Source organism: Chionomys nivalis, chromosome 6, assembly GCF_950005125.1.
Source record: "Chionomys nivalis chromosome 6, mChiNiv1.1, whole genome shotgun sequence".
NCBI lineage: Eukaryota > Metazoa > Chordata > Mammalia > Rodentia > Cricetidae > Chionomys > Chionomys nivalis.
In genome coordinates, this window is record NC_080091.1 from 94,190,559 (window position 1) to 94,217,367 (window position 26,809).

The window sequence follows — 26,809 nt, forward strand, 5'->3', positions numbered from 1 at the left end:
TCAAGTGGGTATTACGTGTGTGCTTAAAAGAATGACAATGACCGAGAGGAGGACTGTGAGCGTGGTGACGACAGTCTTGAAGCATTTCCACCATGTTCTCTTGGGAGTCTTCCTTGACTTTTCAAATTCTTCAGCCTGAGATAGAAATAAACACAAACTTAGAGTTTTCTCTCCATGTCTGAATTTAATGGTACACTCAAATACTTAATGAAGGCTAATTTGATAGCTGAGTTGTAACTAATTCCAGAAGCAGTCACGAGGACAAGGGATTATAAAGTGGAACACCATAGCTCTAGGTGCCTGTGCTGAGCTGTGACAGTATTCACACTGGGACCTTGAGCGAGTTTTCTCGTCTTCCCTTCTCCTCATGGTTTTACTGAAAGGATTCCTCATAGCCCAGTTTAGAGTTTTTGTTCTAGACGCCTTGCTCTCAACTGTTTTTAAAGATTCTTTTGTCTGTGTGTGGCATTGAATTCCCTGGAGCTGAAGTAACAGGCGCTGGAACCCACCGGAAGAGCTGCAAACACTTGTAACTGCTGAGCCATCTCCCCAGACCCCATTTTCAATTCTTTGTTGTTCAGTTACTCAGTAAGTAATGTCATTTGATGCTAGGTAGGAGAAAGCATTATGGCGTAACTTGCCTGTTTCGCTGCATTCTCTGTGTAGGACAATGCATGGCGCACAGTAGGCTGAATATTTGATGGAGTAATGAGAGTTTAAGTGGAGACAATAATACCTGCTGTGGAGTACCACAGACTGAAGATCACTGAGAAGGTGATCCTCACGGCACATATAAGATGAGAATATTGTTATTTACTTGTGATTTTCATAATTCGGTATTGTTAGTATTTGAGTCTGCCATGTCCTTTACAGACTTGTGTTTTGAACAGTTGTTCCTCAGCTAGTTGAGCTATTTTGGAAGCTTGGGGGTGGCACCAGCTATTGGGACGCTGGTAGAGGTGAGCCTTTGAAGATCATACCGAACCTCTACTATGATGGCTGAAAGCTGCCATGTGGGTGCTGAGAGTTAAACTTTTGGCCCTTCTGAAGTGCAGCCAGTGGTCTTAACTACTGAGCCATTGCTCTAGCCCTGGTCTCACGTTGCTTTTTAGTTATTCTTTTATGTAGCACAGTTAATAAAACCCAGAGCTAGATATTGGGGTTCAATCTGAAGATCAGAAAAACAAAGCAGCCAGCCACTGGCTTTTACCTCTACCTCTAGAAATGGTGATCCTGCCTCTAGAAATCTCAGCATGAGACTGTGTGAGAGCTGTCTCCTCCCATTTTATAATCCTCTAATGCTGGGATTAAGGGCATGCACCACTACCGCCTGGTTTCTATGTCAAACTAGTGTGGCTACTGGGATTAAAGGTGTGTGTCACCAATGCCTGGTCTTGTAAGGCTGACCAGGGTGACTGTTTTACTCTATGATCTTCAGGCAAGCTTTATTTATAAAAGTACAAATGAAATATCACTACACTTTTAGATTTTATGCATGTCCATGCTTTGTGTGTATATAGTACAACACATGTGCCTGGAATCCTCAGCAGTCAGCGTATTTTATACTGGAGTCTGAGGAATACCTGGAGGGATACATTTAACCTGCCCAAAAATGTGTGATCTATATTTATTTATCTGTAGGAAAACTGACCACTTGTCAGCTGACTTTTGTTAAAACGTCAAATATGGGATTACGGTGCTGGCTCGGTGATAAAGTGACTGTTCAGCAGTCAGGTTCCTAGCACGCATGTCAGAGCTGGGTGGGCAGCCCCTGTCTCAACACTAACACTGGGGGCGTGGGGACAGGCTGCTCCTTAGAGCTTGCTGACCAGCTAGCCCAACCAAAAAGTAAGCTCCTGGTTCAGTGAGAGAGCTTGTCTCAAGAAAATAAGGTGGAAGGCAATGGAGGAAGATGGGTGGTGACTACCTCCGGCCTCTACATGCCCTCCCTCGCCACGTGCACCTGCACATGTGTGCACAAATCTGCAGAATTTTTTTTTTTTTAATAGCTAGGAGTGGTTGCTGGTATATGCTTTTAATCCTAGCACTCAGGCGTCAGGCAGGAGGAACTCAGTTTAAAACCAGCCTGGTTCCAAGTCAGCTAGGGCCACACAATGAGACTCTGTCTCAAAAAAAAAAGCTTCTAAAAGGACTTTTACATTGTATTTGTGTGTGTGAACATTTTGCCTGTTTGTCATGCTTTGTTCCCTGGGAGTGGAGTCACAACTGCTCTTACATGCCAAACCATTTCTTCAGCCCCTCAAATACGTTTTTGCTTTTTGAGACAGGGTTTCTCTTGTGTAACAGCCCTGGCTGTCTGGAACTCCCTTTGTAGACCAGGCTGAGATCCTCCTGCCTCTGCCTCTTGAGTGCTGGGATTAAAGGTGTGCACCACCATGCCCAGGCTTAAATATATATATTTCTAAAAGACCATTCAATGTAATCTTTACAGAAAAACAAGATAGAAAAGAGACAAAACTAGTGTAGGCAGTGAGGACGAGTCTGACCCAGCTGGTGTCGTAGCCTGGCAGCATGCGTGTGCGTGCCTGTAAGCAGTGCCCTTGGGAGGCCGAGGCAGAAGAGTGAGCGCGAAATAGACTGGCTCCATACAGAGCTGTCTAAGCAGCCGCTGCAGTAAAATTCTCTGTTTTTCTCAGCTGCTTCTATTCCACTTGCTTAAAAAAGAAGGCACTTTTTCCTCCAGTGAAAATGTAATATATACATGAAGTTGGGGTTTGTAAGGTAAGACAGGTAAAATAAAATCTCTGGGGATTTTTTTTTTTTTTTGCCAATATTTTCTGGGATTTAGGTGCCACCTCGATTGCCATAGGCTAGACAGACTATCATCTATTAAGCAAATAGCTCCATTGAGATGGTGGATTAAGTATCCTTGCAATCTTTCCAAGTAATATCACCTAGAAATGCTAGATAAAATAAGCTTAATTATATGGCTGGCTTTGGGAGAAAGCATGGGAAGAGCTGGGCCTGGGGAGCAGTGAGAACCTGCTGGTGCTGCCCCTCCCACTCAGTCTGTATGCAGTGGTCAAAGCACCGAGGTTCCCGGGGCTTACTTTCTCACCTCATCTTCAGGGTTTTAGGAGTCTTAACACCTCACAAATGTATCCAGAATCCAACTACTCACCAACAAGGCTGCACTCAATATTCACTGCAAGTGACCGACTTCAAGTAGGTTTTTGTTCACTTCAAGTAACCAAAAAAGTGGTCACTTTTAAGAAAATGTATTTCTGAACCTTGGGCTTCTCACCTGTCGCCCTCCATCCATGCGGACCATTTCCTCGGGTTTCTTTGGCTGCGCTCGTCAAGACTCAGCCTCTGATGTTTCCCATCCACAGTGCGGGCCTTCCTACCACACACAGCTGTTGCTGGCAAGAGACCTCCAGTCACAGAGGAGGTCTCGGGCTCCTCACTGACATGTCCTGTGTGTATGTATGTATGTGTGCACATGCACACGTGTGTGTATACATACATACACATGGAAACACGGGAGACTAGGTTTTACCGTTCAGGGAAGAGTAAAGCTGTGCTCCCACTCCGGGACTGAAGGGGCTGATATGCAAAGATGCCTTTTCTGCTCACTGTTGAACAGATTGTCCACATAGAGAGTCTCATGCTCGAGGCAAGGTCAGTCACAGCAGGCACAAAGCCTGGACTGCCCAGCTGCTCACAGAAAGTCACTTTCGACTTTCATGTCTGCAGAGGGAAAGCACTGGAAGCTCAGGCATGTAGCTACATCGGCTACGGGTTCTCTAACCCAAAAGGTGAGGTAGCGCGGGCTGGATTGATGGCTCAGTGGTTAGGAGCACTCCTTGCATAGGGCCCACGTTTGAATCCCAGCACCCATATGAGACAGCACGCAAGGGCCTGTAACTCCAGGGTTGTCTGACTCCTCTTCTGGCCTCCGTGGGCGCTTGCACTCATGCGGACACTGCACACATAACATAGTTAAAAACACCATTTTTAAAAGACAAGCTGTAGTCATTACAAAACTCTAAAAGCGTGGCTCCAATGTGCAGATGACACGGAGACCCACGTCTGTGAGAGCTTTGGGCGCCACGTGCCTCCTGACTCTGTGCCTGCAGAAGAAAAGGATGGAACAGACCAGCATCGTGCTTTGTGGGCCCATCCATCCGCCCTCTTCTGGTCTTCAGTTCCCACCTCTATTTCTCTAGGCTGAGCTCCCTCTACATAGACCTTGGGTCCCTTCTTTCTGCCTTTTGCTGCTTCATCAGCTCCTTTTCCTGTGCTGGTATTTGTATTCCTCTTTTTAAGTAAGTCTGTACTCATTTAAGATACATCTCTTTGGGGAGCATTGAAAGATGGGACACGATGTTGACTTTCTGGCCCAAACAATAGAAAAAAGTTTGAAGGCAAATGAATTAAAAATGCACATTAAAAGTCTACCCTGTGGGGCTGGAGAGATGGCTCAGTGCTTAAGAGCACTGACTGCTCTTCCAGAGGATCTGGGTTCAAGTCCTAGCACCCACATGGCAGCTCACAACTCCCAAGATTTGACATAATCAAAAAGTCTATCCTGCTTCAAAAACAATGTGATTCTAAACACAAAGAACTTGAACAGTGATTTATGTACTCTTGACACACAAAAGGATAGCAAGTCTACAAGAAGGCATGTGACACCATTGTCATTAAGGGAATTGAAATAATAACACAAGACATCATAGTCACTCTGGTAGCAGCACCGGTCATGACAGGAGGCCAATGCTGAGGGGGAGGGGGTGAGATGATTCCGGTACCATGGGAAATGGTTCAACAGTCCCTCAGGTAGTTAAACAACAACCACGTGATCTAGCAATTTGACTCCCATAGCTATGGAAAAATGATTCGGGAGCTAAGTGTAGTGGTGCATACTGGAGACAGACAAGCCAGCAGATCTCTGTGAGTTTGTGGCCAGCCTAACCTACACAGTGACTTTCAGGACAACTACAGCTACATAGAGACCCTGCATTAAAAAACAATTTGAGGACTGTTTTCAATTCTGAACATAGTTCTATAAAGAAATGAACCCATGGGGTCAGCTGGATGGTTCAGAACGTGAAGTTGTCTGCCACCAAGTCTGAACACATGAATTTGATTCCCAGACCCCATATGGTAGAAGGAAAGAAGTGGCTTCCACGAATTGTATACTCTGTCTTCCATAAAGATACAGGGGTGTTACACGTGCATGCACACAACACACAATAAATGTATTACTTAAACTTAGTAGTCATTATTCACAATAGAGGATGTGATGTCATATGACTATAGTTCTAGCAGTTGGGAGGCTGAGTCAGGAAGAATGTTGAGCATGAGGCTAGCTAAGCGACACGGTGAGACAATGTCTTGAAAAGCCAAGAACTGCATCTATGGTGTGGTGGTAAAGTCTGGCATGTGCGAGGCCTTCACTTTGCCTCCAGCACCACAAAGCAAAACAACACCTACAAAGCCCCAAATGTTAGTTTCATTGATGGACAAGCAAACTGTGGTATAGGGAATGTGAAGATAATGGAATATTTTTCTGTGGGAGTAAGGAAGTTACTCATGCTTCAACATCAATAAAGCTCAAGTCTGCAACACTCGATGAAAGAAGACAAGTGGAAAAGTTTGTATGTGACCTGGGTTATATGGGATGTGGACAACAGGTGAGCCGGGAGAACACAGTCTGTGACCTGGGTTATATGGGATGTGGACAACAGGTGAGCCGGGAGAACGCAGTCTGTGACCCGGGTTATATGGGATGTGGACAACAGGTGAGCCGGGAGAACGCAGTCTGTGACCCGGGTTATATGGGATGTGGACAACAGGTGAGCCGGGAGAATGCAGTCGCCTATGGTCTGGGCAGTGACTATTTGGTGAGATTTCCTTTTAGGGGAGGTGAAAATGTTTTGGAACTAGACAGAAGTGAGGGTATACAGCACTATAAATGTACTGTCATTTTCCTGTATACTTTCAAAATGCTAATTTTATACTAAGTGCATTTTATCTTCATTTGAAAACGATATTCTGGATATTGGAGAGATGCTTCAGTGGTTCGGAGCATTTGGGTGTCCCACAATCATGGGGACTCTCACCACCCATGTCCAGCACACCCCTGTAACTCCAGCTCTGTGAGGATTGGGGTGGGGATAGGATGACTGGGACTTGCTGGCTTCTAGCCTACCTGAGAAAAAGTGACCCCAGGTGCAGGGAGAGACCCTACCTCAAAGGACTAGGAGGAGAGGTAACAGAGGAAGATAGTTGGTGGCCTCTTCCGGATTCTTTGTGTGCAGAAAACATATACATACACATACAGATAACTAATTAAAAGAATTCCGACCTGTGATAAATATCTGATTAAGTAATGTAGGCTTCAAATAGAGCATTCAAGCCATTTGCTTTCAGCTAGTTACAGTCACAAAAGGGCGGGAATGAGCCAGGCAGTGGCCACATACACCTTTAATCCCAGCACTTGGGAGGCAGAGGCAGGTGGATCTCTGTGAGTTCAAGGCCTGCCTGGTCTACAAGTGTTAGTTCCAGGACAGGCTCAAAGTTACAGAGAAACCCTGTCTCAAAAAACAACAAACAAAAAAGGCTAGAAATGAATAATAAACCTGCCCATGGTAGACCAGATAGACAGGGAAGGATACGATGTGGCATTTTGTGAATAGTGTGTATCAATGGCTACTTGTAATCTTTGGAGACAATAAGCACACAATTATATAACATTGAGTATTGCAAGGCATCCAGCCAAACATATTGAATCCATAAAGTATTTTATCATATTATTAAAGAACAAAAACCGTTATCAATGTAGGAAAGGTATTTGATAACATTGAGGTGGGACACGATTACTAGCAAATGAATCAGAGTACAAAGTAGCTATCAAACTAGTAAATGGTTTGGACCAAAATCTGAATATAAAATCAACAAATGATTGGGAAGCATTTGAGTACTCATTCTGTTAGGAATGAAATGAGTATTTCAGGGATCGCTGCTCCTATCTAGTTCCTGACTAATATAAGTAAGAGAGAACACAGACATATACAATACAATGAGAATGTATACTTACATGCTTCTAATCTGAGTACACTATCTGCTTATTTAGGTGTAAAAAACTAATATTTAATTTGCTATAATATCAATCACATTATCAAATATATTATTTTTCTGTGAGACTAAAAGTTCTTATTTTCTTAATAATTTATTTAAGCCAGGCGGTGGTGGCACACGCCTTTAATCCCAGCACTCGGGAGGCATAGGTAGGTGGATCTCTGTGAGTTCGAGGCCAGCCTGGCCTACAAGAGCTAGTTCCGGGACAGGCACCAAAGCTACAGAGAAACCCTGTCTCGAAAAACCAAAAAAAAAATTTTTTTTATTTAATATTTTATTTCATTTTATTATGTTTTAACTTTTGTTTCTCTCTGTATGTGTGTATATATATATATATATACACATATATGTGTGTGTGTATCTATAAATATTTTGTTTGTTTGTTTTTCAATACAGGGTTTCTCTGTAGCTTTTTGGAGCCTGTCCTGGAACTTGAGCTATAGACCAGGCTGGCCTTGAAATCACAAAGATCCACCTGCCTCTGCCTTCCGAGTGCTGGGATTAAAGGTCTGCGCAGTTATGTATACAACATTCTGCCTCAGTGTATGCCTGTAGGCCAGAAGAGGGCATCTCCTTATAGATGGTTGTGAGCCACCATGTGGTTGCTGGGAATTAAACTCAGGACCTCTAGAAGAGCAGGCAGTGCTCTTAACCACTGAGCCATCTCTCCAGCCCCTTGTTTTTTTTTTTTTTTTGAAACAGGGTCTCTCTACAGAACCTTGGCTGTCCTTGAATTCACAGAGATCTACCAACCTCTGCCCCCTGAGTGCTGAGATCAAAGACATGCACCACCATGCTCAGCGTTCAAGAACATTTTGTAAAGCTAACATGATAAAAACAATATTCAGACCACTGTCCTAGAAAGATTTTGTCAAGCTGGGCGATGGTGGCACACACCTTTAATCCTAGCACTTGGGAGGCAGAGGCAGGTGGATCTCTGTGAGTTTGAGGCTAGCCTGGTCTACAAGAGCTAGTTCCAGGACAGGCTCCAAAGTTACAGAGAAACCCTGTCTTGAAAAACAAAAAAAAAAAAAAAAAAAAAGAGAAAGAAAGATTTTGTCCAAAGGTCTAAGGTCTATATTTCTAGGAGTATTTAACACAGTAGTGCTCGCAATACAGAAAGCTCCGAATGGGGAAGCATGAAAGACAAGGGGTGGCACGAAAGTGGGAGGGAGGAAGCTCCCGGGGTGGAGGAGCAAGGGAGGGGAGGATGGGGAAGAGAAGCACCGATTGGCACAAAGCTTGTTTAAAAAATGCTGCAATAAAGCCTAATTCTTTGTAAGCTAATAAAAAGATAGAATCAATATAAATGTTTATCAAGACAACAAAGGACAGGAAGTAATGGCATTTTAGAAGAGGGTAAATGGATCTATTTCAGAAGGAGGATTGAACTACAAGACCAAGTTATAGAAAGGATAGGTACATTACATTTCATCAGTATAAAATAAGAAATGCTGGGACCTATGAGATGGCTCATAGATAAGGCCTTGCTGCCAAGCCTGACTACAGAGCTCAATTTTGTGTCACAGTTCAAAACTGTGAGAGCACAAAACAGTGTCATGGTTTCCTGGAGCCAGCGTCAGGAAAGTCAGTGGCAAAGTGCAGGAGCGAGACCCAGGCCAAAGGCTTTCCTTCCCATCTTGATTGTGGTGTCCGACTCTAGTTAGTCAACGGAACTTGAAATGGAGCATTGCTGTTTGTAAATGGTGTCACGATGAAGGATGAAGCCACGTGGCCTCTGCTGTGACTACTCAAGCTGTCATTTCAGTGTGAATGTGGCCAGAACCAAAACACAGCTCACTCAGAGGCGAGGCTGTCACTGTGGCCGGCATGCTTGGTTGAGAACGCGCCTGGTGACAAGTCCCTGGAAACTACAGGGTGGAGGAGAGAACTGACTCTGGCAGGTTGTCCCCACACACATCTGTGTATCGAGCATACCCACCAATAAATAAAAGTTGACAGAGGACATGGCGAGGCCCTTTGTGGAGACTCAGCACCAGTGTTGGTAGTTATCAGTGTGTGACAAGTTTTGCTTCATTTACAATCCTTTCTCCAGTTATCCTGAAGCAAATGCTCAGATAGGATGTAATTGCAGCCACGACATTTTAGTATGAATCTTTCTAAACGACTTTTAAAACCATTAGTACAGCATCTTTTTCACACCTGAAAGTTAGTAATAATCCCTCATTGTCATTTACTATCCAATTGTTCTTTTTTTAAAGATTTATTTATTTATTATATATACAATATTCTGTCTGCATGTATCCCTGTGGGCCAGAAGAGGGCACCAGATCTCATTACAGATGGTTATGAGCTACCATGTGGTTGCTGGGAATTGAACTCAGGACCTCTCGAAGAGCAGCCATTTCACCGGCCCCTCCAATTGTTCTTTTTAAACTGTTGTTTACTTGGTGTACATGCATGTGCATGGATGTGTGCACCTGCATGCCACAGGGCTAGTGTGGGGGTTAGGACAGCTTGCTGGACTCCTACCTTTTCCTCCACTCCATGTGGAACTCAAGTGGTCAGGCTTGGCAGCAAGTGCCTTCACCTGTGAGCCAGCTGGCAGCCCTGAAATTATTCCTTACTGTTTCTATTGCACTCCATTTTCTTTCCTTTTGGTTACAAAGTATTGTCTCACACTAGCCCTCTGTGTGTTTGCCTTGAGCAAGCTGTATCTAGGGCAGTAACATTGCCGGTTTGGGGCACTGGAGGTCAACATTCATGCGAATTACTTACAGTTGCCTGGGGGTCCTCTGCTCCTTCAGTGATGGTCACTGTTTCTTTTTCTAAAACTGTATCTATGTTTCTCAACATAATGTTTTTTACGTCAGTCACTTGACTTTTCACTGAAGACACTGTGTTGTCACTTTGATTTCTATTGTATTCCATCTACACAGAAGAAATGGAACAAAAACTTAATTTGTATTAGTGAAACACATTACTGTCAAGGGCACAACTAATTTTTATAAGGAATCAACTAAACCACAAATTGTCCTAATCTTGCAAAACAGAAAAACAGGCAAAGAGGGGAGAGACTCCCACCAATCCACTCAACAAACGGTGATTTTTTCTTTTCCTTCCTTCCTTCCTTCCTTCCTTCCTTCCTTCCTTCCTTCCTTCCTTCTTTTGAGACAAGGTTTCTCTGTAGCTTGAGTGATTTTCTTTTTTTTTTTTTTTTTTTTTTTTTTTTTTGGATTTTCGAGACAGGGTTTCTCCGTAGCTTTTTGGTTCCTGTCCTGGAACTAGCTCTGTAGACCAGGCTGGCCTTGAACTCACAGACATCCGCCTGCCTCTGCCTCCTGAGTGCTGGGATTAAAGGTGTGTGCCACCACTGCCCGGCAGGTGATTTTCTTTAAATGGTTTATTTAATCATTTTAAAACACAGACTTTACTTTCAGAAACATTTCATGTCCGCTGTAAAATCCAGCTCCCTGGCGCCCCCTGGCTGCTGCAGGCACACCCTCTTTTACTGTCGACATCCTGCATGGAGTAGGACATTTGTCATAGCTGGTAGTCAGAGTCCAGTTTTCACCGATGGCATGGGCAGGAGGTAGGAACTTTTGGCAGTTTTAGGTACAGGGACCTTCTTGTCCATGGACAGAAGCTGGGAATGCCTTCTGATCTGGCTGGAGGACAGAAATGCCGTAAGTGCTGTGGACTTTAATCTGGTTTCTTGCTATGTTTCTCCTTTTGCCCAGCTTCCTGAAAGGTGTATGTGAAGGTATGACCGAAACTCCACTTTATTTTTTATTATTATTTTATTCATTTATTTTTTTCAAGACAGGGTCTCTCTCTGTAGCTTTGAAGCCTGTCCTGGAACTCACTTTGTAGACCAGGCTGGCCTCGAACTCACGGAGATCTGCCTGCCTCTGTGCAGGGATTAAAGGAGTGCGTCACCACTGCCAGGCCAAAACTCCACTTTAGATACTTGGGATGCAGAGGTACATGGACACCTTGTGGGTGGGTCTAGATTGACCAGCTCACTCCGCATACCTCAATTGAAATAAATAAGTAAATAAAAGGTGTATCAATCCCTAGACAACCACTGTCAGTGACGACCCAGTTGTTGGGCCCACCTATTGTCCAGGAACACTGCTTTCTCTTGGTCTCACCTTTTTCTTCTCACGCAATCAATAAGCAAACTTCTTTCTAAAACTCTCCTATTGCCCATTAAACTCTTTCTTCAAGTTTTGGAGACAAAGGACCAGAAAGGTACTGGCCTGGAGTGGTGTGGTGGCTGTTGATCACGCTGGACCCTGGCGTCCCAAGTTAGTTCCCCTGAGGTAAGGAAACCTCTGTTGCTCCCAGTGATCCCCCGTTTCCTCCACATCAGTCAGTGCAGTCCCCAGTGGTGCATGTCTGGTGGGCTGGACAAACAGATACACTATTTGAAACAATAATTGTTTCATTTTATGTGTATGTGTGCTTTGCCTGCCATGGAACTGGGGCTAGAGACAGTTGTGAGCTGTCATGTGGGTGCTGGGAACTGAACCTGCGACCTCGCAAGCATATCAAATCTTCTTAACTGTTGAGCCATTTCTCCAGCCCAACACATCTATTATTAAAGTGTCATATCGGGTAGTCTTATGGCCAGTGAAGCCCTCTGACCTCCGTCCCCACAGTGCTCTTAGGTGCATGGTTTCTGGAGTGTCATGATTTGGACAGCAAGGAATGCAGCCTTCTCCCAGTGGCTCCTTTCACTCACTAATACGGATTTTATGTCTTCCATGTCATTTCTTTTCTCTCATTTCCACCAGAAATAACTTATGCAGTTTTTACCTGACATTTTCCAATAACCATGGCACATGAGCTATTCTGAAACAAGACTTCAGACAATCCTTACTGACTTGGCGTAGGAGTTTTGGGCAGTCCAGTCTGTAGCTGATATGACATTGCATAGCTTCGTTATTGTCCTTAATCTTCATGTAACCCAATGCCCCAGCTTCTTTCCTATCCAGGGGACATCCTAACACACTAACAGTTGAACCCCACACCCTCCTTTGTCTGGCAGCCACGTTCCCCATCTTCCCTGCCATTTCCTAGCTAAGCGTGTGGCTTGCTATCTTCCCTCCAGCATGTTGGCTGTCACTCTGCCCTCAGTACAGACAGGTTCCCGGGCAGAGTGACTCCTGTCCCCACACAGATGTCACTGCTGCTAGCATTACTTGAGGCAGGCTTACCACATTTATAAACTGAGGAATATCTTTTTTTCTTTTTTGTCTTTGTTTTGAATTTTATTTTTTAATTACTGTTTTGGGCTAGCATATGAAGTTGGGCTCCATCATAGCATCTTCATGCATGTGTCATTATACTCTGTTATTATTTGTCCTTCCCCACCTCCAGCTGGGTCTCCTCACCTCCTCCCATGAGTCCCTTTCTAATCTGCTTTGCTGTTACCACATGTATCTAATTGTCCTCTTGGAGCCTTTTCCATTAAGACATTTTCCTCCCCCTTTAAAGTTCCCTTTCTAGTGTCATGATACACACACACACACTCACACACACACACGCGCGTCATTTATTTGTGATGATTTTTTCAAGTTTTAAACTACATTTGTTTGTTTGTTTGAGAGCATCACCACGGCACATGTGGCGGTCACAGGGAGACGTGGAGGAGTTGGTTCTTCCCAAGTGCTGGGGGTTGAATGTGGGTCTTCAGACTTGCTGGCAGGTGCCTTTATCTGCTTAGCCACCTCACTGAGATCCTATTTTTCAGTGTGAGCAAACAGATATAAACTTTCTTCTTAGAATTGCCTCAGAGTTTGGCTTATTGGCCAAGTGCTTGTTGGCACACACAAGCCCCAACACTGATAAATAAATAAAATTTAAAAATATTTTAAAACTGTCTGAGCTATATCTCAAAGATTCTGGTAATTATAATTTCATTTTGATTTTTTTCTAAGAATTTGAAGACTTCCTTTATGATTTATTCAACGATTATTCAAGAGTGTATTGTTCAATATCCATGTCTTTGTGTTGTTTTCTTTTTCTTGTTGATTTCCAGATGGTGCTGTGATGTGAAAGATGTGAGAGTGTGTCCTTTTCCTTTGAAACAGGGTTTCTCTGTGTATCTATGGTGCAGTCACCATAGAGTCGGAGGTCTCTGTCAGTGTTTAGATTGGATGACGTATCTAGAGGTAAAAGTGGGTAATAAAGTCACTATTATTATATTATGTCTATTAATATTTACTTCATAAAATTGGGACTGCTAACATTTGGTGCGTATATAATTCTTATATCTTCTGATGATGAATTGATCTCTTTACTAATATGCAGTGATCTTCTCTCTTCTGGTTAATTTTGGTCTGAAGTCTGCTTTATCTGATGAGAGCTATGCTAGCTTTTCTTCAGTTTCCGTTTGCTTGACAGATTGTTTTCTACCCACTGCCTCTCGGTCTATGAGTGTCTTTACCAGTATTTCCTAGAGGCCACAGAGAACTGGACTGGTGTAGGAGATCCTTCTGTCTATTTGTTGCTTTTATTGGTTAATGAATAAAGAAACTGCCTTGGCCTGTTGGTAGGGCAGAACTTAGGTAGGCGGGGAAAACTGGACTGAATGCTGGGAGAAGGAAGGTGGAGAGAGGGATGCCATGGAGCCACCAGAGTCAGACATGCTGAATCTTTGCTGGTAAGCCACTGCCACATGGCAATATACAGATTACTAGAAATGGGTTAAACAAAGATGTAAGAGTTAGCCAATAAGAAGTTAGAGCTACTGGGCCAAGCAGTGTTTTAATTAATATAGTTTCTGTGTGGTTATTTTGGTTCTGGGTGGCTGGAATGAACAAGCAGGCTCCCTCCAACAGTTGGACCTAGTTTTTTTTTCTTTAAAGATTTATTTACTATGTTCTGTCTATACAGTGTTCTATCTGCATGCATGCCTGCCAGAAGAAGGCATCAGATCTCATTATAGATGGTTGTGAGTCACCATGTGGCTGCTGGGAATTGAACTCAAGACTTGGAAGAACAGGTAGTGATCTTAACCTCTGAGCCATCTGTCCAGCCCCTGGACCTAGTTTTAAAATCTAGTTAGGCAGTCTAAGCAGAGGCAATTTACATTTAAGGTCATCACTGAGAGATGTTTACTAATTCCTATGGAGACATTATTTGTTGCTGCTACTGCTCCTCCTCTTCCTCTTCTTCTTCCTCCTCCTCTTCCTCCTCTTCTTCTTCCTTCTCTCCTTCCCATCCTCCTTCTTCTTTTCTTCTATTGTGTAACTATTTCAAGTGTGTGGTTTGGTGGCTTCAGTGCATTTACTGTTAGGTAATGGACATCACTGTTCATCTGTAGATTTCCCATTTGTTCTGAACTGAACATACAGATATATATGTCAGCATCTACTGACATCCTCTCCCCTTTGTCCATCCTGTGAGGTTACACTCCACTTTCTATTTAAAGCGATTTAATTATTGTTGGTATCTCATGTAAATGCAATTATAAAGTATTTGCCCTTTAGTAACATTTTATTTCACAAATACGGAGAAGTTTTAAAATTTTAATTTGATAGTATTTAATAATTATATAAAACATTCACATGGTTAAAAGGTCAAGTTTAGACACAGTTTTTTTTTTTTTTTTTTAAGATTTATTTATTTTATGTATACGAGTGCTCTCTCTGCATGTACAACTTTATGACAGAAGAGGGCACCAGATCCCATATAGATGGTTGTCTGCCACCATGTGGTTGCTGGGACTAGAACTCAGGTCCTCTAGAAGAACAGCCAGTGCTCTTAACTGCTAAGCCTTTTCTCCAGCCCTCAACACAGGTTTGACACAGGGAGACCTCGTTTCTCGCTCTGATGGCTCAACCCTTCTTTCCCCAGTCCCATCCAGGTATCCATTTATGCATTTCTGGTTTATCCTCTTACTTTTAAACTAAAATAAGCAAATACGTATATTTGTATTTATTTGCCGTTTCTGAAATGGCTGCGTATAAGAATGGTGAGTTCCCCCGCAGCGTGACACTTGTGTTTCCTGCTGCTCTGCAGACACCCGGTGTGAGCCTCTGCGCCCTACAGACAGTTCTCACCCTTCCCTCCCACTCTTAGGACCAGCTCATCAGTAGCACTGATGAGCTTAGGATAAAAGTTGAGGTACGTACCATGTGCTGTGCTAGTATTTGTTGAAAATCTGTAGCAGGTGCATTTGTAGGAAAAAAACGTTCTTGTGACATCAGAGGATTTCTTGTAAAAATATCACTAACCTGGAGAAATTAATGGAATATGTAACCTGCACGGCTAATGTCAAGTGGAGGACAACAGAGTCAATGTTCATTCGAAGCAAAACATGGCAGAAACATGAGCTGTTTGCTGGCAGGGCATCCTTTCCACTTTAAGACATGGTAATTATGAACAAACACTGTGTATGGCTCAGGCTTATCTAAGGTTCTAGGACAAACCAGAGACTCATACAGTTTGACTGCAGGTATTCCCTTCTTCCATTGGTATCCAAGGACACGGAAAAGGGAGACCTTTGACATTTTCCAAATGGTGCTACCATTTTTTTTCTCCTGCCCTTGTCTTCAAAATTGACTCAGAAATCACAAAATGGTGCCAAGTGCCATGCCTTTCTATCAAATGTTAGTTATAAGAAGTTTCAGCACCTCAAAAAGAATCCTGACAACTGTCTGCACTTAACAGTGTACTCTCAGAAGTACTGGTAAAAACGACCTGCTTAGCAGTTTCTTGTCACCTGGTGTTCAGAAGGGCAGTAAAATTGGGACGTTTTGTAAAGGACAGAGAGAAAAAAATTAGGGGTATTCAGTTCAATGACTAAAATGCTTTACTCTCTGAACTCCAGCGTTTATCAGTACAGAGAGAATTACCCTCCACTTTACATACAGTGACCATGGGAGCGGTGTCAATGTTATTTGTGCTCTGAACAGAAGAAATGTGTGCATGATTCATAAAAGTGATGGGACAAGAACTATTAGTAACTGTGGAGGAACTAAAGGAGTCCATGTTTTTATTAAATTATTTATCTTGTTTATATATTTGGTAATATATAAATTTGAAGATTGGGAACATTTACTTTTAAAAATAAGATACAGGGATCAGAGAGATGGGTCAGCACTTAAGAACGCTTGCTACTCTTGCAGAGGAGCCAGGTTTAGTTCCTAGCACCCACATGGTGGCTCACAGCCATCTGCAATTACCACTCCAGGGGATCTAGTGCCCTCTTCTGACCTCCATGGGGATGGCACACATGTGCTGCACATAGATACAATCAGGCAAAAGACTGACACACATAAAATAAAAATAAATAAAAAATAAAAATAAGAAGCTTCCATAGAAATTCCCAGGACAATGGCTTAGCTTATGTCTTTAGACTGCCTTTTCTGAAGTCTCTTATTGACTGAGCTCAGCCTTGGAGCAAAAGGGGATATCTGAGGCAATTAGCATCTCAGAAATGGATAAATTCTCACTTTACCGTAGTTGGTATTTGCTAGCAGTTCTGTTAAAATTTTCCCTAGAGATAATATATCTTTATTTAAAAACAACTTTCTTGTGGGTAATGGGCTGGGGGTGTCTAGGAGTGGCTGGAGGGTGGGAAGTGTGGATGAAATACATTGCCTGCATATGAAATGAAAACCAAAGTTGATATTTAAATTTCATTTAGCTCTTATAATTATTTATATACTATAACACAAATATCTTTAGAATATTATTCTAAAAAAATTTGGCCATTGACATCCCTATGAATATAGTTATTTGTGAATTATATGTGCTATTTCTTTTTTTCTAATAATTTTTATTACTATAATAACATTCAAAATTTCCACTTCCTCCCCTCCTCCCACTTCCCTCCTGCTCCCCCACTCACCCTCCTCCTCTTCCCCTCCAGTCCTAAGAGAGGGCAGGGTACCCTGCCCTGTGGGAAGTCCAAGGCCCTCCCCCCTCCATCCAGGCTGTTTAATTTTTTTCTTGAGCTTGAAAATAAAATGACTATAAGGAGAGGTTCTAATGGATTTCAGTGGAGGGTCTTTGTGACACTATTTCTGAGTTCAGGGCTTTAAGGAACCAGGAGACATCAAGTCTCTGAGGTCAGTACAGCAGCTTAAAATGTCAGCACAGCAGTACAGACAGTTACTTACTTTTTTAAGAAATGCAGATGGTGCCATAGTATCCAAGCCATTGTCTGTAGCACATAAATAAGTGATTCCATCAATAAAGAGAGTATGGTAGACATAGCTTTGAAAAGAATGCATCTATTTATAATACTGAAGAAATTAAGTACAACACACCGAATTACTTGTTTGTCATTTATGAGCTATCACTGTGGTATAAAAACTATATACTAATTTACATGTAACTTTTGCTTTTTTAGATAGGACCTTCTTTGATAAGTAGTCCAGGCTGACTTCCCACTTGCTCTGCTGCCTATGTTGGCCTCAAACCTTTGACAGTGCTGTTTCCCGAATGCTTGGGTTACAGACATGTACTATTATATCTGGAAAGATCAGTAACTGTCTGGTTTCTCAAGCCAGGGCGTTGCTTTGTGGTTCAGGCTAGCTTTGAACTCACAGCAGTCTTCTTGCCTCGGCCGCCCAGGTACTGAGACTACAGGTGTGCAACACCGCGTATGTGGTTAGGAGAACTTTAATGTATTTGAAAAACTATGCCAAATCAAAAGTGTATACAATTTTAATATATATTTAAAATTGCATCAATGTAAGGGCATTATATTAAAAAGGAGATGTGATGATCTGATTATATCTTTTTTTGCAGACTTGCAATAATCTGAGCAAGCAGAAATTCTGTGCCCACTGACTTCATTCTCTGTACATTTTTAGGTAGACATAGTTTTGCGCTTCCTGGCTTTCCGTCACGATGGGTTGGAATTTTAAGCTGTGAACTAATAGTGCCAAGTAGTCTAGAGGACAGGACAGCTGGGGAGAGGAAAGCCAAATTTGTCACAGTTGGCTAAAGCACACTTTGCCCTGATAGCACCAGCTCCTAGGCTGCAGCCGTGCTCTGGGGGGGGGGGGGGGGGCACCTCCATGACTCTGCTTGGTGCCTAGACCCAGACTTTTGAATAAAGAATCTCCAGATCATTAATGGGCAGCGGATCTGGCCAAATATTAGAGTGGGGATACACGTGAGATGAGAAAATCAAGAAACAGCCCATATGAATAAATGTGTCACCCAGAATAGCCCTCGCTCTCCATGTTCCCACCCTCTCTTCCCAGTGCTGGGATTTCAGGCATGAGCTGCCATATGTGGTTTATGTTTAATGGTTTTGGAAAAATCTGCTTCACAGCGTGTGCTTTAAATATTGTGATACCCAATGTGAGGAGAGATATTTTAAATTTATGCTTAGAATATTGTGAATAACACCTGGAGGCTATTTTTAACATTTACAAATGCAAATACTTGGTATCTAGGATGTATGTTATCTGACACAAGACCGCTTGCACATGCTACAATGACACAAGTATGGATGCTTTCGCTCCTTACATAATACATTCTTAAAGGAGCATTTCTTAGGGGAAGAAAAAGAAAAACAAAAGGAAATTACAAACCCAAACCTCGTTAAAAGTGCTTACCTACCTAGAGGGAGGAAGAGAGAAGTGGGTAGAAAAACAGGGACAAGAATTAGACTCTGGAAGGAAACTTGTTTTGTGGATTTCACTTTGAAAGCACACTTATGTTATTCAGTGAGGGCTTTTTTTTTTTTTTTTTTTTTTTTTTGGTTTTTCGAGACAGGGTTTCTCTGTGGTTTTGGAGCCTGTCCTGGAACTAGCTCTTGTAGACCAGGCTGGTCTCGAACTCACAGAGATCCGCCTGCCTCTGCCTCCCGAGTGCTGGGATTAAAGGTGTGCGCCACCACCGCCCGGCGTCAGTGAGGGCTTTTAAAGGCACAATCATTAGAAATGAAACAAAATGAGAAGAATGACTTTGTATTGCATAGCCCAGATAAAGACAACGGTGGGCTGGTTCCTATTAGGAAGGGAAAAGAACATGATTTGCGGGTAGATTGGATGTAGATACAGGAGAGACAGAATTAGAGATACAAGTTTTAGGTACTAGGAATTGACTGCAGATGGTTGCTAACATCTCAGACGGAAATATAATAAGAGAGTGCACACCATCAGACACTAATAGTCCTGCTGAAGATGGAACTTCTGGAACCAGCTGCCTGGAGCCTGGTGATCTGTGTGTGAGCAGTCAGCAAACCTAGACTATGGGAAACTGTAAGGAAAGGGATGAAAGGATCTTAAATGAAACTGGAAGCAGGCAGGACTGGCCTGTCACTGAGGGTGCATTTTTGGGGTACAGAGGCAGTGAAGAAACTGTGACCCTGACAGAAGTAGAAACAATGGCTGATATTCAGGGAGGGAGGAGGGAGTGGATGGGACCAAACACATGATGGGGAGGTTCTGGGTGCTGGCAGGGTACTGCTTTTTAGGCATAAGTGGTAGCTACTTCAAAAATTATATATATACATATGTATGTATGTATATATATATATAACAATATAATACACACACATACACATATATATTGTTGTTGTTGTTGAACATAGATTTTGCTAAGTTTCCCATGTTGGTCTGGAACTCCTGGGCTCAGGTCAAGAACTTGTGCCTCAGCCTTCTGAGCAGCTGGGACCACAGGTGTCACCTGGTATGAATTTGTTCTTTGTAACTGTGTAGGGGTATATTTCTTGTATTTTAATAAATAAATTTTGCCTGAAGACCAGAGGCAAAGCTAAAGCCACCAGAGGTCAGGTAATGGTGACACACATCTTTAATCCCAGGATTTGGGAGACAGAGGCAGATGGATCTCTGTGGATTCGAGCCCCCCCCCCCCCCAGGCTACACAAGACTAATACAGAAGCAAATCCAGGTGGTGGTGGCAGCACTTTTGATCCCAGTACTGGGGAATCACATGCCTTTAATCCCAGCACTAGAGGAGAGAGAGGCTTAGTCTGCCTAGTGTGCCATCACTCAGCCTTGGTAGAGGGAAGACTTCTCTAGTGGCTTTGCTGCTTTGTTTTTCTGGTTTTTGGGTTGAACCCCAAATTCTGTCTCTGGATTTTTATTATTTGTGCTACATACTTCTTTTTTTGAACAGGTTAAAATAAACTCATTAAAAAAATATTGTAAGACTGATCAAGTGGCCCATACCAGTAATTCTAGCACTTGGGAGGTTGAGGCATAACAATTACCATGAGTTCAAGGCTAGCCTGGGCTACCCTGTCTCAAACAACAACAACATCAACAGCAACAAGCGACTTAAAATAACAAATGCTCTTGACTCACCCCCTTGTGTCTTAACTACAGTTTCATACTGGTTTAGAATAGATATAATATCCCAAGTAAAACTTAATGATGGTGGCTATTCTTATTGACATTACTAAATATATTTTAAAGTAGAAGTTTCTTTTGTTCTGGTGAATGAAATGTTATAGGTACACCAAAACCACCCAGAGACTAAGAGAGCCCTCTTTCAGCCCCACCCCCAGGCAGGACTCTGCAGATGCCGTGATGTGGCCCTCCCCTCCCTCTATACAGGTAGCCGGTACCCTGAATTCGGCGGTTATCATTCCATTGGTGATGTTCTGCTTTCCTCCTTCCTGTGGGCCAGGCAATCTGTGTACGGTTGCTAGTCTCCTCACGGCATCATTAGAACCATTAGCTGGAATCATAGCTGTTAAGAGAAGACTCACGATAGGGTGTTCCTTACCTTCCTATTTGGATTATGGTTGCTGGTTCGGCTTTCAGAAGCACCTGTCTAAGCACCTTTGCCACTGCTTCCTAAGAAAAAAGGCAACCTTTATTTTATGGAGGACTCTAGTGTCTCTTCAGTATTTTCCTTCTAAAATTACCAATGTTCTGGTTGGCTTATTAAGAAAAATCCTCTTCCTAAGAGAATTAATTGATATGACTCATGAGTGATAAGAGGCAAGATGCCATGAAATATGTGTATAAATTAAAGCAAAATACGTTATATGTATATATGTAAGTATGTGCATAATAGGCTGCATTAGATAATCATATCTTTTTTTTTGATTTAATAAAGTTTTATTTTTCCAAACATACAGCTGATTGAACCTGTTCCTGCATCTTCACCAGCAGCTGGGGCATCTCCACCCTTTGTGTTTCTGGTGTAAATTACTTGGGCTCTGTGCTTTGAAATCAGCTTGATAAGCCCTTTACTAAGGAGCTCCTGAAGAGCTGCCCTGGCCAAGGAACGGCGAATCTTCAGTCTCTCAGAGACCATGGCTGGAGTAATAAGTTTATAGTGGGGAACTTCCTTACAGAGTTTGTCCTATGTAGCCTTGTCAAACAGGACTGACTAGATTGTTGAGCTTGTCCCGAACTTTGCCTTTGGACCACTTCTTCTTTTTGGCCTTGCCACCGGACTTATTGACTGGGTCTTTGTCTTTTTTGGCCGACTTTCCGGCATCTTTCTTCTTCTAGTCATCCTTGGGCGGTGTGATGAAGCTCGGAGAGTGGCAACGACCACTGCAGCCTCCCTAAGATGTCGGGGGAAAACTAGATAATCATATCTTTATAGAAAGATCTTAGGTTTGGCTTTAAGGCTAGGAAACAGTAGCCAATCAAGTATCGTGTCTTTTCTCCAACCTCAGAGCTGAGGACAGAACCCAGAGCCTAGGCAAGTGCTCTGTCACTGAGCTAAATCCCCAATCCCTCAAGTATCTTTCCAATGTCAGTTACTGAGAAAAACTACATGTAAAATGTTTTGAGGCTGGAGAGATGGCTCAATTGTTAAGCGTACTCACGCACACATGAGAACCTGAATTCAGATCTCAACATTCATGTAAGAAGCCAGGAATGATCCTAGGTATGCCCATATGGGTGCTGGGGGAGAAAAGAGGGAGAAAGGGGGATCCTTATGGATCGCTGAAATAATGCGAACTCCAAGTTCAGGGACAGACCCCTCCTCAAAAAGTAGAAGGTGCAACGATAGGATATTTGATGCCTTCCTCTGGCTTCTGAACACATACACAGAAGCATATACAGCTCATACATACATTTGCACACACTCTTAAGTTGCATGTGCATGTGTGCATTTGTGTGTATGTGACTATCACAGCATGTGTGTCAGAGACACACGTGAACTTCTGGGGATGCTCCTGTCTCTGCCTCCCATCTTTGCATAGTGATTGCAGATGTTCTCAAGCTGTGTGTATGGCTTCTGCTTGAGTTCTGGGGATCTGAAGTCGGGTGTTTGCACTTACATAGCAAGTGCTTTTATCCCTGCAGCCATCTCCTCAGTCCCAAAGTCTCTCTTACTCTCTGAATACACTTAGCAAACTTCTATTCACGAAGTTAATAATTCCCTCAATACCAAACAACTATTTATTATCTGTGTGCATCTGTGGGGTGCATCCTGTCGCTCTGAGTGGCTCTCATGTGGAGTGCAGAGGGCAGCTTTTGGGAGCTGGTTCTCTCCTTCTACTTTAGGTGGGCTTCAGGGATTGAACTCAGGTCATTGGGCTTGCTAGCAAGTGCCATTACTCACTGAGCCATCTCAGCAGCCCTACTCATCGCTCTTTAAAAACTAGTATTTGGCTGGCCGGTGGTGGCGCACGCCTTTAATCCCAGCACTCGGGAGGCAGAGGCAGGCAGATCTCTGGGAGTTCGAGGCCAGCCTGGTCTACAAGAGCTAGTTCCAGGACAGGCTCCAAAGCTACAGAGAAACCCTGTCTCGAAAAAACCAAAAGACCAAACCAAAACAAACAAACAAACAAACAAACAAAAAAAAAACCCAAAAAACTAGTATTTGCCAAGAACTCTTGCAGCTGCCTATCCCTTATAAGGTGCTTCCTCGGGGAAAAGCTTCAGGTGCTATAATTGCGCCGAACACCTTAGAGCCCATGAAGTGGAATCCCATGCTTTTACTTTAGAAGCATGAGAGGATCTGAAAGTTACCCGGGCAGCCCTAGAGAGCCACACTCCTAATTAACTTTCTCATTTCCCACAAACTAACACTTAAAATAGAAACTTTTATGGACGAGTAAAGCCTATTCATGGTAGAAAGTAATTGCTACTGCTTGAGATGTCAAGGAGTCATTTTCTAGGACAGAATTTCCTAAGACACCTGAAAATTTAAAGGAATATAGCCTTTTCTGTTGTTTTACTATTAGCAATAAAGCACACCTCTCTAGCTCCTCCAGGTGTTTCTTTTGCACAATATAAACTATGATATCACAGCAAGACCAAAAACAAATGACCCCATGAGACCGAGCATGTGACAAAGGGGGCTCTTGTGTTTGGAAGTTCATATACTGCAGAGCCGCTGAGTTGCCTGGGTCGGTTTCCTTCCAGGGAAGAATGAAGACTGAGCACATGACTTCCAGAATCCAGTCTAACCTCAGAATCCCAGAACAGTAGTTGGTTAGCTTCTGTGATTAAGTTTGGTACTATTTTTTTTCAAATTGTGTGTGTGTGTGTGTAAGAAAAAGAGAGAGAGAGAGAGAGAGAGAGAGAGAGAGAGAGAGAGAGAGAGAGAGAGAGAGAGAGAATATATCTTTGGCACTGAGGGAAGCCATGATACCATTTCCTCCCTCTAATTGTAACTGTCTCTTGAATCTCCGGGCTGTAGTTTGCCTTCTGTGGTTAGCTGTCGGCACAGCAGGCACAGTAGGCATTCCGCACCTGTAATTTACAAATCCTGGATTGCAGGGTGCCCCCTCTTCTGTGCTCTCACCTCCTACGTGCTTCAAAAGAGAGGCCGTTTCCTTATGACACTTCTGATAGCTCTCTCCTCTTAACAAGGCGTGTTGAGGACTCTCTGTTAGGCTTTGGATTCGACTGGGGAGACAGAGATGAAACATTCTCTGTCCTGAAGTTTGATGGCAGAGACAGCAAAGGAAAGAAGATTCCAGTTCAGCTTCGTTAAGTTGTTTGGCAGAGAGACGCCAGTTAGCCTAGGCACAGAGTCACGGAAAAAGGGAGAAAATTCCCAAAGAACAGATGAGATTATACTGCCCCAAAGTGGAGAAAAGTGGTCTCCAGGAAGAGGGGCAAGAAATCGTGGTGAGAAAGCGGTATGAAGTTTAAGGTAGCAGAGGACAGGACAATTGCATAAAGGAAGGAAAGAGCCAGGGAAAAGCCCAGCCATTCAGGAGGGCCTGACTGCCCATGGGAGGAGTGCTCGCTTTACTCTGAATGCAGTCGGAGGCTGCCAAATGTGGTGAGCGGGAGGGTGGCCCAACTGCAGGTATTTGGGGGAACAATCACCCGAGCAGCACTGTGGAAGCAGCCTTTGAGGAAGACAAGTCAACAGGCATTTCGGTAAGCTTGGTAAAGAAGTAATTAGGGCTGGAATGAAGATATGGTTCAGAGAGAGAGAGAGAGAGAGAGAGACAGAGAGAGAGACAGAGAGAGAGACAGAGAGAGAGACAGAGAGAGAGAGAGAGCGCATAGAGGTGCCAGATGAGCAGACGTGAAGACAAAAAACGGGAGAAGATGGAGGGCAGCTTCCAGCCCCCACCTGAGTGTCTCAGGAGGGAAACTCAACAAGACTGGAAGCATATGAAGAAATGTCAGGAGCCGTGTCCCCCCAAAATTTACAGGATGCACCGCCGTGAGGAGTTTTGCAGAGGGCTTCACTTCCCAATTGTATTGAGAATAGTCTTATTGACAAAGCCTATCCCACACCCAAATTAACTGTTAATAGAGAGCTATCTGTTAAGGGAACCCGCCTCACATTCCAAACTATCTAGAGAACTAGGTGTGTCAACTTGTGACTTCCTGATCAAGGAATCGTGACCTGACCGATCGTAACCTCTTGGCCTATATGACGGGCATGGACCATGTGGCAAGATCCCGTGCCCCAGCCCCCCAAGCTCCTCATCCAGGGGCTATATAAGCTGTAACCATTACTCTAATAAACGGAGGCTTCGACAAATTTGCCTAGCCTCCTTCCTCTCATCAGCCCATGTCTTTTAGGTGGTACCTCTCCGTGACCCTGGAATAACTGACCAGCCAGGCGGGTTACAGACCCTAGACAGAGTAACCCGTCAAGGTGGTCGACAAAGAAACACCTGCAGAAAGGAGATTTAGTTTTGTTTGACTTCTGTTATGAGGCCATCTGACTCCAAAAGGATGTAACTGAAGTGGAAAGACGCCATTTGTGTCTGTGTGACGCTAAGAAGGAGTTCCAGCATGTTAGGGACTGGCAAAGAGAAGAACTCCAGGAGGAGGCTGAAGCGAATGCCCCACACCCACACTCCCTCCTTCCTCTCAAAGCAAGAGGGTGTTGCTCTGGCCAAGCTCCCGTTTCTCTTGCTGGCCAGTTGTGCCCCTGCAGGCCTTGCTCCACCAATGGCCCTGACCCGTCTTATACTTATTCTTTTTGTAAGGTCACATAGGTGGGAATGTCTCCATATAAACAACCGAGGACCCACCCTCCTGGGTCATGCTTCTTCCAGTTTCTACTCTCCTCCATTTCCTATATCAATTTCAGACAAGAGGGTCTCCCCATCCTAAGTTCCTCATTTCCTACTCAGCTGGCCCGAAGCAGTATGACCTCTCTTATTTCTTCCACAGGCGTCCTGTTGTCTAACCCAGTGGCACTCATCCATCTTCGGGCTCTGAGGATTCTCTTTTCCCTTCTCTCACTACGCACTTCCTGGGCAGCTTGACACACGACTCTCATTTCTGGTGCCAGACCCAGACTTTCGGGTACTAGACTAACACATCCATGACCTCCGGAACCCATTCTGGCTTCCAGAAATGAGGCAGAAAAATAAACATATACGATGTGTTGAATTTTTAACAAGCAACACGATTTGTCATGTTCTGAACTGTAATGTCGCCTTCCTTCTACATTGCCTTTGAGTCCCCTAGTCCTATCCTTCTCTATGTACCCTCTGCTGTTCAGCACTGCCCAAGAAAGACGCGAGAATCGTCCTGTGTACTGTTACAGCCCTCCTTCCACACATTCAGTCAAGTGTCAACGCTAGAGGGCATTTACCAAGTTTCTTCCTGACCTGCCACACTTCTACACCCATAGCTTGAGTGCCTTAGCTCAGAACCTTAGAGTCGATTTATAGACTATAACCATATCACCTTAATGGGTTGTGTCTATCTTTACCCTCTGGGAAAACTGTATGGATCTAAGGTCCAGATACAACACATACAATATTAGATGACATCTGGCAAGTTTTAGGGGAACTATGTGTGAGTGTGTGCTGGGACTAAACTCATCCTCACATACTATGGGCAAATGCTCTAACATTGCGTTACTCTCTGTGCTGTCCTCTTTTTTTTTTTTTGAGTGCGTCTATGAAGTCCACGCTGACCTCAAATTCATGGCCCTCACCACCCCGAGTACTGGGATGCCAAGCTGCGCTGTCGGGGTGGCCTTCGCTTTCATGACGCTGGGCTTGTGCAACTACTACGTAGTCACTAAGTGTGTGCTGAACTGCAGGTTATTTCTGGGCACAGGGAAAATCTAAGAGTTGGGTCACGTTGGAGATGGCTAGAAATCACCGCCAGCCGTCCGCGTGCGGGACCAGGCCTAACCCCTGGGCGGCGCACGCGCGGCTCCCGCCTAGGAGTCAGCGCTGGGGCGGGGCGGGGCCTCTGACCCCGGAGTCCTCCGAGGTCACCCCGCGTCCAGACCCTCGAGGAGCCGAACCCTCAGGTACCTGATGGGAGCCGCCGGTCAAGGCCAGCTCCGCCAGGACCGCCCGGCCATTAGCAACGCAGCTGTAGGTGATCGTCAT

At 43.8% G+C, this 26,809-nt stretch overlaps 1 protein-coding gene across 1 annotated transcript; it reads right to left on the reverse strand.

The window, feature by feature from the left end:
* Window positions 1–26,809, reverse strand: LOC130875427 (uncharacterized). Its single transcript, XM_057771190.1, has 6 exons — window positions 26,732–26,809; window positions 20,794–20,864; window positions 17,202–17,298; window positions 15,210–15,311; window positions 9,844–9,996; window positions 1–135 (listed from the first exon to the last, which is right to left on the reverse strand). The coding sequence occupies exons 1-6, from the start codon at window positions 26,807–26,809 to the stop codon at window positions 1–3; spliced, it is 636 nt and encodes a 211-aa protein (XP_057627173.1).

Coding starts and splice junctions, on each gene's coding strand:
- LOC130875427 (XM_057771190.1), bottom strand. CDS start 26,809: ATGACGATCACCTACAGCTGCGTTGCTAATGGCCGGGCGGTCCTGGCG. Junction 17,299..20,793: donor ACCATAATCCAAATAGGAAG/GTAAGGAACACC, acceptor TTCTTTTCAAAG/CTATGTCTACCATACTCTCT. Junction 9,997..15,209: donor AAATACTAGCACAGCACATG/GTACGTACCTCA, acceptor TCTTCTGTGTAG/ATGGAATACAATAGAAATCA.